The sequence below is a fragment of the Falco punctatus genome, assembly GCF_963210335.1.
Source record: "Falco punctatus genome assembly, chromosome: 1".
NCBI lineage: Eukaryota > Metazoa > Chordata > Aves > Falconiformes > Falconidae > Falco > Falco punctatus.
Genome location: NC_137580.1, coordinates 104,044,607 through 104,057,406, shown reverse-complemented (window position 1 = coordinate 104,057,406; position 12,800 = coordinate 104,044,607). Strand labels below are relative to the sequence as shown.

General features: G+C 43.2%; 1 protein-coding gene across 1 annotated transcript in view; it reads right to left on the bottom strand.

Moving 5' to 3' along the window:
* Positions 1-12,800, bottom strand: part of MYBBP1A (MYB binding protein 1a) — a 60,493-nt gene that overhangs the window by 12,171 nt on the left and 35,522 nt on the right. Inside the window, exon 24 of the mRNA XM_080364737.1 lies at positions 3,021-3,134. Within this exon, the coding sequence (XP_080220863.1) occupies positions 3,021-3,134 (114 nt within the window). The remainder of the gene's footprint in view (positions 1-3,020; positions 3,135-12,800) is intronic.

The window sequence follows — 12,800 nt, the reverse complement described above, 5'->3', positions numbered from 1 at the left end:
CCACTATGATACCAAGACTTGCCTCGCCGACAGTAAGGAGATGGCAAACATGAATTCCTCATGACTGTGATATATGTTTTATAAGCATGCTTAAACATTTTGGGAACAAATAAGGTCAAGTTAGCTTATGCAAGCACAAGAGCCATTGCCTCACAGCAGCCAGAGCTGCTATTTCAGGAAGCTGTCTCTTCACTTAAGTTCCTGGCCGTTGATCCTCCCTCATCTGCCTCTTAGTTTTGCACACATAATTCAATGATATCCAAGACCACAGTTTTCTCACATTGCTTCTTTCCCAGCTCCAGAACATTATCACTGCCTAAAACCATCCCAGGCTCCCCGCTCCTCACCTGGTGCTCTGCAGGTATGCAATGCAATTACAGACGGGATGACAGACACCAGGAGACAGCACCCCATCCCTTCCCAGCCTTGCAACGGCAATCCTGCACTTCAGAGCTACCAGCCCCAGAGCTGCAAATCTGACCAAGCACAGAGTGCAGCAAAGCCTTCAGGTAACAGCTCCGTTGTGAACAATACCGCTGCTTGAATTACAAGTATTGTCAATTAGAGTTGGACCTCCCAGGTTATTTCGGACTTCTCCCTGGGTCAAAGAAAGGTATAAAATTCTGCATAATCATTTTTTCCTCTTAAATAAAAAAAGCTATTTGTAAGGGACAGTGACAGGAATGGCCAATGACAACAATTGCAGATCCCTTAACTAGAGGAAGGGCAATAAAATGTCTTCATTTTCCACAGCATCATGAGTTACAGCTCTTAGTCCAGGTTCTCATGGGTAAGCATTCACATGCCAACATTTACCTGCTTACACGGTCACCTCCAAAATCATGGCTGACCTGGAAGGGCCCACCAAAACAAGTCTCCGATGAAAAGGGACAAGACTGAGCTGCAGGAGAAACTCCCTACCCTCTAGCTAAGCAGAAGTGTGTGTGGACATCAGGGACAGAAAGGGCTACCATTTAGCCCAAGCTCTTGCCCAACACAATCCAAACTTACCTCATACTTTCAACAAGCAGGCCATAACTCCTACCCAACCTGCAGTTTCTTTTTCAGTCAAGCACACAGCCTCCACCTGAAGATTCAGAGCCAATAAACTCTGCAGCAAATCATTTTAATGGTGGGTTACTCTCTTTGGCAAATACATACTTTCTACAGATTCTAAATTTGTTCAGTATCCTGAACCTCTGACTTCTGCTCCAAGGGATTTTTTTTACCATCTCCAAAAGAAATCAGTCATGATATGAGCATTGTTCTACTACTCCACAGAGCCACTGTATGTTCTCACAGCTATTACTTAGAAAAGTGAGCATTTCTGCACCCCCAAACAGACACAGAATACCTTTTGCAGCTTTAGAAAGTTTTGCAGCACAAGTATCAGCCTTTGGCTATGAATCAAAACTGGTATATGGACTATAAAGTCCTTGATCCCTCCTAGTTACAGCAACATTTAAAGACATGCAGTTGTCCCAGCTGCAAGGAGTCATACCAGCACTGGTGTTAGTGCAAGGGGGGAGCAGGAAGAAGGGAGACAAAACCCTGTACATATATGCCCACCAACAAAGCACTCTGTAAAAATGTTGGGTCAGGGCTTTTTCAGGCCAAAAAGAGCATCAGCACCTATATGCCACTGCCAGTTAATAGTACGCGAGGCCTCCTGCCCACAGGGTATACCTTGGACAGCCCAAACAAACTGACAGTATTTCCCAGGAATTTTTCTTTAAACACAAGATGACCACAGAAATGAGAGGCACTGAGGAAGCTTTGGTAAGCAAAGCTCATTAAAATACTGGACGGGTTGCAAGATGTTAAACTTTCCCTGACAAGAACAACATAAAGGCATTGTAGATGTTTGTGGTTTCCCGGTGAATCACTGAGTCCTGCAGGTATTCAGCTGCCAGAGAGAAACATGGAGATGACCAGGTTGGGAGGAGTGGCATGTTTTATGTAGCTGGAAAATAAAATCATACCCAACTCCACCCATTGGACTCCTGATGTAATCATTAAATAAAAGCTAATTAATGAAACCCAGGATTATCTGCTTCCTCAATAATTTTAAAGAGCACCTCTGAATTCCTTGATTTCAACTTGCTTCTATTTTGTCCCTCCTTGACTAAAGAAAACAGACCTAATCGTTCTGTTCCAATATGGTAAATTATAGAATGACTTAAATTACCACGCAACCAGCATTTAAAGAAGCAAGTAAAGAATGAAAGCTACACTTAGAAAGAGGTAAATACTACAGTTACGTAGAAACACCAAGACTGGAATCTCTCATGTCATCAAGTTTGGTCACCGCATCATAACATTAATTTGGCTGCTTGGTTCCCCCCACATCAGTCCATGAGGATATAATTGAATGGCATGTGCTTCTTCAGTCTCCTGTCCCACAGATCATCCCCTACATAATAGCTGCACCCAAAAACTGTCTTCAGGTACAATCTGCACTTGCCACTGAATCAGAAGCCCCGCAATATCTGTCACTGTTTTTTCTGTACAAATTATTTTCCAATGAATGCATTTTAAGATTTCCCTGAATCAGTAAAAGAGTCTGGTCCAGAAGGCCTGCAACACACCAGGAGTCAGAAGTCTAGTGTACTTCAGCCCTATCTCTTTGGCCCTGAAGTTCATTCAAATACAGAACTTCCATAACATTTTCTGAATTGAAGTAAATGTTCACACCTTTCAACTAAAACTTTCATTTTTCTTAAACTGATCTGTATGAGTGTATTCCCTAAAACTTGAGCTCTGTCCCTCGGATTTGTACACAGGCACTGCTGGGCTGTACCAGACACACTGCTTGCACTCTGAAAATACATCTAAAGTGGTGTTTAAGAATGCTGTAATTCTGGTGGACACTACTGGGGCCTGGTGCAAGCTGGCACAACCCCTCTAAGATCAGTTAAGCCAAGCACAGTTGCAGCCTCCAGCTCTGAGAACAAGCAACACCAGTAAAAGCAGCAGCCATTAGGTGCTATCTATATGTTTAACACGTTGAAGTTTGTTACCTCTGTCACTTGGCTGATGCTTTCTCTGATCAATTCCTCCCACTCCTCCTCTGTCATGAAGAGCTTCAGTTCACGAAGTAGCAGAACCTTCTGGAGAAGCAAACAGGCCTGGGCCTGAAAGAGAAAGGGAAAAGGAGATGTGAAACTCCACACTCTCTAGGGAAGGTGCTAGCAACGCAAATACCCACTGAAGCAAAGAGCTAGGCACAGCATCCAGGGAACAGGCATGTTACAAATGCTGCATATCCTCACCAACATGTATGTCGCTGGTAGAAAACATTCTCTAGACCCTAACAGAGTCACCCCCCAGGAGACAGGGTGGTGGGTTTTGGTTGAATGCACATACTTAAAAGAGAAGGTCATAGGGGAGTAGAGGGATCATGCCACTTCTAGATTTCGGCATTAATAACCAAAATGCGCTTTAGTAGCTGCTCGGAGTGCATCATTGTCAGCCTCCAAAAGTCTTCAGGCAACCCTCTGCATGACTGTACACTTTGCCATGCCCTGATGAATACAGCAGGCACAAATAAACAAAAATAAAAGCTGGCAGGTTAGCAAATGCTTCGTTTCAACAGAACTCTAGATAGAAACTGCTGTTCAGAGCAGCACTCAGCCTTGCCCTGGAGCCAAACTTGATCATTAAGCCTCTACCTTAACACAGCAATGAAAAGAATAGCCACTAGAAAACCAACAGTAATCTGCAATCTTCTTACAAGGTCTTTTTTATTCTGGAATTCCTATTTTAAGGCTTTCTTAGGTACAAGAAAAATGCAGCAATAGACAAAAACCAATGATAAAAATGCAGAGAATACACTAATGAGAACTAGTGCAAATAGTTTAGAGTACTTAAAGGAAATTTTTTCGTAGCAGCATAAAGTTAGTGAGCAAATTCTACTCACATTCAAAAAAAAAAAGGTTGCCTCTAGCTGCTATCACGCAGACTAAAACTGAATACAGTTATAAATATTAAAAATCATTGGGAATTACATCAAGAGTTAATTTCATCCAAAGAAATCAAGGGCTGCCATTTTTTAACCACATGTTGCAACTGAACCCACCCTACAGAAAACAACTGAGCACAGCTTGTAAAACTCCTTATCAAAGACACCATTGAGATCAAAAGTCTAAGAGTCCTCAAGAAAAAATGCAGCCTAGTGACACCCAGCGTGGCTTCCAGATACCCCTTGGGTCCAAAGGAAGCAACCTGGAAAACATGTAGCAAGAGGCTAAAAACTGGCCACGTGGTACCCTCACTTACAGGGGAGAATTTTTAGGGAATGATTTACTGAAAAATTCAAAGTGATGAAAGAGAAGAAATCCCTGGATCTCCTGAGAGCGCTAAGGCCGTTCAAAGTCATGGGCAGTCAAACAGAACACCTCACGAACTCAAGGAGGTCCATGTTTCCTATCCAACATACTTCTGGCTTCCGGGAGGAACAGGACACTGAACACAAGTCACCCACCAGGTAATTCCAGCACTCATACTGGTGTTACAACAGTCTAACGTCACACATCTATGTAAGCTTATCTCAGTTTGCACCAGTATGGCCGATGAAGAGAATTACCCAAATAGAGCGAGCTTTCACTTGCAAACAAGTATGTTCTTTACTCCGGGGAGAAAAATGCAGGGAACCAACAAGACTATGTCAAAAGATTTACGTTGATTTAATGAGAGAGCGCATCCTAATGCCATATTTGAAGCAGTCAGGCTTACATATTCCTTATAATTATGGGGAGGCTGTGTCTTACAGAACAAATTATGGCATGCCTGCATGCATGTACCAAATGTAGTGGAAAGTCACTTCAGTGCAATTACAAAGCGAAGGCGACCCTCGGAGCAGATGAAAGGCCATAATTCATTCTGAAAGGCTCAGGCAAGGTCATAAACCTCAAGGCACTGACTCTTTCTTTGACAATTACAAAAGCATTCATACTGCAAGTGGGTGCAAAGCACAGAGAAAGGTCCTAGTTAGGGTTTCCTGACAGTACCTCAAGACTACAGATTTACTCAAGAGGCTAACAGAGGACCAGAGGCAACAGTGACAAGGGCCTGCTCAGGAATTGTACCAGTCAGCAGTGGGTAAGAGCACTGGCAAGTCAATGAGGGAAAGAACTGGAAAGAAATCAAAGCCATCCAAAGGAACATGGAGATCTGGAGACCCAAGACTCAAATGCTGGACTGACGGAATAGACCCTGAATGAGACCTAGTCCTCAGTAAGCACTAAGCTTGAAAATTATTTTAAAAGAAAGGAAAAAAAAACCACTGAACATTCCCTTCTGGGTGTCATAAATGAGGAAGTCAAAACACCCAGTCATCTGAGAATCCTGGCTGGTGCTATCACTCTTTAGTAATTTTGTCACACTCATAGCTTTCATGCCTCCAGCCCGTATATTAGATTCAAGCAAAGAGAAAATATGTTTTGAGTTCCACGTAATTAAAACATTGCTATTGCTGTACTCAACACAATCCTGTGTTTCCTGATTGTTTTTTAACCCAATGATAATCTAGTAATAAGCATGAACAACTTTTCTCGTTTGAAAGAATAAAAAGATTTACTTGCTGGTTGAAAAAAAATTTGACTTAAGAACATCTCAGTCAGAGAGCAAACGTGACACAAATAATTACAAGGTGCTCAGTGCCCAGTATGATGCTATGCTGTAGTTCAAGGTTATCATATTCATCATAGAGCCAGTGACTCTTCTATTTCTAGACCCAGTCATTAACACGTAGGTCTCGTATAGCCTATTTTTCTGGAGCAAACTGCACAGTGAAATAGCCACAGTGAGAAGAACTGACATCAGTAGAGTCAGCCAGAAAAATTGGAGGCAGAACCAAAGCTAAAACCCAGTTCTTCAACCCCAGTCCCAGGGTAAACCTAATAAAAAAACTGCACTTCTCACTCCTCCCACTGATGCCATCCCATCTCAGCAAGTTCAAATCAACACTGGAGGGGCACCAAGTTCCTTTTTCAGAAAGAGGTGCAACCATCACACCTCACTTGCAGCATCTATCAGCATGTGAAAAAGGATCCTGGATGTCATCTGAAGATTGCGTAACAAGTAAATGTACTCAGAGAAAACAATCTAGCAACCAGGACCACAAAGCTGCCACAGCACCTTGGAAAATAACAGTCCTCAGCAACGGCTCTTCAGCCACAAGTTCATCTGTCAGGGCTAAGAAACGTCAGACCACTGGCTGGAAAGGCATGAAACAGCTGCTATAGAATAGTCTCTGGCAGAACTCACAAAAAGGACTTTAAACACTCAAAGAAGAATCACTTTCATGACCTCCAGAAGCTTCGCCAGGTAACATATGCTTAATGTTACTAATATAAGAGGGGCTAAGAGTATGAGCACTTTGCAGAAGGGAAGACCCAAAGCAAGTCAGATCTCTAGGAACCATTTCCCCAAGGTCACAAGGAAACAGCTCTCCCTTTGCAATCCATTTTCCTTGGTTTATCTTCTCAAATAAATGGGCGCAATGCAGCTGAAAGTAGACACAGAGGTGTGAACATCCATGCATTTGGAAGTGAATGATCACCTCCCCCTCACACCTGCTTTAGAGGGCTAGTCAGAGTTTCCAGATATCACAAGCCATCTTACTTGCCCATCTTGACACATCACACTAACCTTATGTTTAGCAACCCAGACACTCAATGTTTTTTATAAAAACAGCCTCAAAAAATGCGAGGCTTTTCAAGCCATATCCTGAATGAGGCTTTTCCCATTGCTAGCGTCCAAAACTTGCCACGTCTGAAAACACACTGCTACCGTTTGGTGGTGCTCCTGTGACAATACCAGTAATCCAAAAAGATCCTTTAGAAACAAAAAAATAGTCACAAAATCTACCTATTTTCTGTTCCGTGAAAGAGGTTCTAGTGTGTGTGCGCATGCATGCAAGAAAATACATGTGTGCAAGAAAATTACATGAATGCAAGCATGCAAGATGTTTTCATTCACATCAAAAAAAAAAAAAGGGCAGCATTTTACAAGCTTGTGCTCAAAGACACAAGCCCTCTCCTTGCTGAGCAGTAGGAAAAAGACACAGTAGTAAAAAGAAACTTTCCCCATACACAGATCACATGTCTGATTCCTGTCAGCTTTCTTACACCTTCCTCAGAAGCAGTTGGGACCTGTTCACTAGAGGAGGCACTGACCTTACACAACCAACCAATTCCTACCTCCTCACCGAGGCTTTTGAAAGGCAAGGCCACACACAGAACACCTCAGGAGAAGCCAAACCACCCCAGCTCCTTCAAATCTTTTGCATCAGAACACTTATCAACCCCCACAATTTCTCACAGACCATCATTTACCCTTAACATGTTCATGATGTTTCTTTTAGACATGATACAGGGATCAGCCACATGTTTTACCATCACATCACAGACCAGCAGCAAATTGAAGTTTTGAAAGTACTCCCACAAAATCCAACACAGACCTGGAGCTCAACAACTACCCAGTTCTGTCCCTCTCCCTCCTGCCCTCCCCAGCACCACTGGTATTTTGAAGTATCTTCCAAGCATTTGGCAATTTTGGAGGCTGTCAGGACAATACTGTTCCCAAGAATATCATAGAGAATCCACTGCATTTTCTGTGCCAAATCAAGCCTGCTCTGTTCATGACAGCCCTACAAGAGAGCCAAGTATTATTAACACTTCACAAACAGACAAAAATAGCAGAAGACCCAGGAGTCCCAGCTACCAAATTCCAGTCCAGTTCAGAAGAGAAAGTTGTTGTCCCCCCATATGCACAATCTCTGAAATGAGAACGTGTGAGAAGAGTTACAAGCAGCTGACAGCCACATTAGAGCTTTTTATTAAGGGCAGAGGAGAAGGCTGCAGCCCATCCTGCGCCCTAGGAGCCACCCAGTTGCCTAATCAAAACATTTTCTCCTTAATGTCAGTTTTTGAAAAGAAAGACCGTAAAATGGTAAAACATAAATAAAAGTGAAGTCTATTCAAGCAGAGATAGTAGATACATATATACACTCCCACATATACCTATCAACCATATGACTAAATGAGCCAGAAACAGTCATTATCAGTCCATGTGGGAGAAGAGAACAAGCAATAATGAACTACGGCGCTGACCTTGTGATTTTCTGTCAGCTTCATTTCTTTCTTATCTACAATGATTACACAAAATCCCATTCAGTATAAACGGTCAAGATTTTTTCCTGAAATAGTAAACATAGTCACTGCAGTAACCAAGATGGGCTGGTAATTCCCAGATGTGCTCATCTACCTTATTTAGATGCTAAAAAGGAGTGCAAGCTGGCGGGGTTGCTGGGTTATACAACCTGCCTTTACCACTGACAGGAAAGGACAAGACACACAGCCTGATTATTAAAAACAGCGAGCAAGGGATTAACCCTACCAATTCAGCCAGTGGTTTTTTTTGTTTTGGGTTTTTTTTTTCCATTTTTTTCATTTTCTTTTCATGTAGGGCAGAAGAGTAGCTCTCCCCAGTCCCCATCCAGGTGACTCACCATCCAGGTTAGCTGGATGGAGAGCAATAGATCAAGACATCTTTCCGTCACTGCCGTTGGGAAAGAGAAAGCCAAAACCAAACAAGCCTTTGCAATGCTGTAGAGATCCTGTTTGCAATCTTGAAGAGATGAAGGCATGACCTAAATTCAGGGCTGTTTTTCAAAGAAAAGCACACAGTTAATAGGAAGGCTCTTGTTTCTGATGCAAAACCAAATGCTTTTCTCAGTTCCCAGCGTTTTAGGAAGCTGGCTGCAGGTGGCTTTGCAAGCAAGTGAAAAAAGACCACACAGACACACTCCCATGAGAAAAGACACTGAAATCAGCAGTCACCCATCACCCAGACACCATCAGAGAAGCAGGAAACTGAAGGTGTGTCCACACTGCAACATGCCAGACATCAAGTCTGAGTTTTCACACAGCCGTTTTGTCAGATGAGCTCCAAGTAGCTCCCAGGCTACAGCCGATTAACCCTTCCAAATTCCCCTAAGGCATTTCCAGCTTACAGGAGAGAGGCGGTAAATTTAACTGGCTTGCCTGAAGCACATGGCAGGCCAGAAACATCTCATTAGGTCTGACCCAGGACAATATTTGAGCTACCTGACACCTCCTTGCTCAAGGCAACAGAAGCAGTGAGGACTTTAAATCCTTACCAAAGACACCAAGATAGACTTTTTTCCCCACCTTACGCCTATCACTTTTGCATCGTGGACACAGTTTTATCTACATGGAGCATGTCACCAGCGTGGCAACAGCTTCTTTTTCCCTTGATGTAATATATACACAAGAAGTAAACATTATCTGGAAAATTACAAGTTTGTGCAACTCAAATATATTTTTAGAACTGACAAAGCATCAGGAGCTTTAGTGCTATCATCATTTCACTGCTCTTGGAAGTCCAGGAGACAAAAATATACAGGTGGTATCACACCACACAGGTTACTGGTATTTCAGAGCACTCACTGATGTCTCCCTTCTGGCACGCACATTACAGCAGCACAGCATAACCTGACCTGCCAGCAGCACACATTATAAAACAGCAGCTCATAGTATGTAATCCTCAGCATTAAGGCTATTCTACCACCACAGTGATATGGCAAAAAATAACTGCGCTTCTAGAAATTCTCACCTCCCAAGCCCTTTGAGACTGCAATCACATGAATCACATACTGCATTCGTGACAAATACTACCAGGAAAGCTGAGGTGAAAGACCATATGCTAAGAATATGGGATATTCTAAAATAAGCTTGCTTTGAATTTTAAGAAATAATCAAACTATGAAATCAATTCCTCCGCTCTCTGCCATTTGTTACATATTGAAAAAATAAAATACACAACCAACCAAACCATCCCCCAACCCCAAACCCACAGCAAGCTCCAGCTTACAGGAGTATTGGTTATAGGAAAATAACCTGTCATTTAGTACTACAGGGCAGGATACCCAGAGCACCACAGCAGAAGTCTCTTCCAATTACTGTCAAAGCTTTTGTAAAAAGAAAACAAAGAGCATGCAAAGCCATGAAGCAAGTGCCAATCTATTGCCAACTCTGCTCCCACAAAACTACTCTGTTTTTACGTTTACACTGGATGTGGGATGGAGAGAAAGGCTCCAACAGAGTAGTCTTGAGTTTCAGGGCTTGCTTTTCATTTCTCTGCCACATTTGTTTCATGCATTTGAGCATTTCTGAGCCTATAAGCTACAATTCTGGTTCATAACAGTTCGGCAGGCAGAGCTGAAGTTAGGAACGGCCTAGAAGCTTATCCAAAAGGGCAAATTATGAAAGGTAAAGGAGAATAAGGCCCACAACAATGGCGCTCCCTGTCCCCGTTCACAGCAGGCTGTTCAGAAGGAGCAGCAGTTCTGTTTATGCTATATATAGCAAGCTCCCTAACCTTCCTTGACACATTAAAATCAGAATTACAGAAGACTCAGCACTCCAACACTGCAGGCAAGACAACCTTCTTGGCTGAGAACCATCATGACAGTATTTAACAGACAACTTCTACTTGTGACTAACTTAAAACTCTGGAGTTTCACCTGTTAACCTCAACAGGACCAAGCTGCAAATTCTTTGGGGGTGGTGAGAAGATGGGAAAAAAAGGATTCTTTCCAAGTTAAGAACAAACGAAAAATCATCCTTCAAGATCCTTAACAAGTATCCTCACTGAACAGACATCAAACACCTTTTCTTTAATTCAAACATACAAAACTTACTTGAAGGCTTTAGATGTGAAAAGTGAAAACCAGAGGCGATTAAGAAACATTTGCCAAAGCAATTTTCCTCAATCCACAAGCTGTAACTACAGTATTTCACATGGCGTGCATGCACACATGCAAGCAAATGTTCCATAGATGTTTCAAATTCAAGGTAAAGGGAGGATAAGGCTGTGGCTTAAGAAAACTATTTTTGAGAACAAAAATTAATTTTTAACTTCCTCACCACTGCTAAAACAAGGCACACACAAGCCGTGGAGCCAAGATTCTCATTTAGCAGCTATCTAAAAGGTTTCGGAGTGGAAAACACTAGCGCCTTCTGGGAGAAGCAGGACTGCAATGACAACACGGCCGGCGCATGCAGTTATGCAGAAGTGCCCATGCCAGGCCACCCGAGCATCTCCATAACCAACTTTAGGTTTAAAAATGTGCTGCCAGTGCTCCCAGGCAGCATTACACATTAGACTTTTACCCCAAATTTACCCAGTTGTCTCCCCCGGTTAAGGGACCCAGGGAGTGCCCATCCTGCGCCCTGTTCGTGGCTGCCTCCTCTGTTCAGCCTGGCCCACAGACACGGCCAGGCTCAAGCGGAGCTCCAAGCCCCACCGGGCACCACGCTGCAGCAGCCAGGCTCAGAAAGCCACCTGTGATGAGCTCTGGGGCAAAACAGGCCTGTGTGACAGCACTGCCGCAGCACGGTGCCTAGGCCATGCAGCTGCCCGCAAGCAAAGTCAGAGATACCTCATGCTGGCCCAGTGAAGCCCATGAAAATCTCTTCTGCATGAACATCTGGCTCAGGAGCTGCATTTGGTATTTCCTATTACAATCCAGTGTCTTCAGACTAATCAATCAGCTTTCCAAGCTTATTGATCCATCTTAATCAAGATGCTCCCTCAGCCAGCCTTGACAAGGTCCAATATTGTTGTCTGAAGTAGGCAGGACACCTGGCCAGCACAGAAGCTGTCCTACCAGAGGCCAGTTTCCAGGCTTGCAAATTTTTCCTCCTGCCTCCAGAAACAGGCAAGGCACAATAATGCAGCAGACACCGAGCAGAACCCGCCACCCATCAACCACTATGCCCTGCTCCCACACCTTCCCTGTGCACCAAACGCCATGCTCTGGGCCACAAAGGAGTGTCCTCCTAGCCCTCCCTCTGCCTGGCCTTGCCAAAAAAACACCAAATAGGAGATCTATGAGCCCAGGAACAAAATTCTCCTTGCCAAAAAGTGATCAAAACAAATGATATTTTATAGCTTAAATTAAGCTCCTGCGACAAATGGATAAGACAAATTTTGCAACGCTAGTTAATTACAACATGTAAAGCATTTAAGTGACACCTAAATTACATTTTACAACTTTGGATGACAGAGGCAATCTTACTCAGTGTACTCCCACCGAACATCCTACCTAGGTCATCAAGCCTTTGCAATTTTCAGTGGTTTAGAATAAGCCAACCTCACTGCAACAGTTTAATGCAAAATAGATTGTACCTGTTCCTAGTAAAAAAGCAGTTTTCTGTGATACAGCAGGATGCTTTCCGGCCAGGAACATTTAAACAACTCACAACAGCTTGCATTATTAGCACTTGAAAATAATTGTCACACACGAGACACATTTTGCTCATTTGATTATCATCATGCAGATGATCTGTTTAGGTCTTCTTGAGTGCAAAAAATTATCAGCAAACTCTGTTGGGTCTGTGGGTTTTTTATATCCACTTCTATTTCTAAACCTCTGAAACAGCCAACACCCGTGTCTCTAGCTGGTTTCTAAACAAGCTGAACAGTAGTTTGCAAACACAAAGGTTTGTGTGTCCTCTTAAGCTGTTGGAACATACGCCAGTAATTCCCAGCACCGACCAACTTCTCAGTCACTATCTCAGCAACAGAAAAAAATGGAAAAGCAATCACCTGCTCATCACCTGCTAGGCAGCAGGCAAATGGGGTCTCTCACCTCCATGACAGAGGCTCAACCCCAATGACTTGGCGATAGTGGAAATCGCTTGCTACAACACCTGCAAGTAGGGGAAAACCAGACGCACAGGATGCAGTGCTACATTCCAATATTGGTCCTC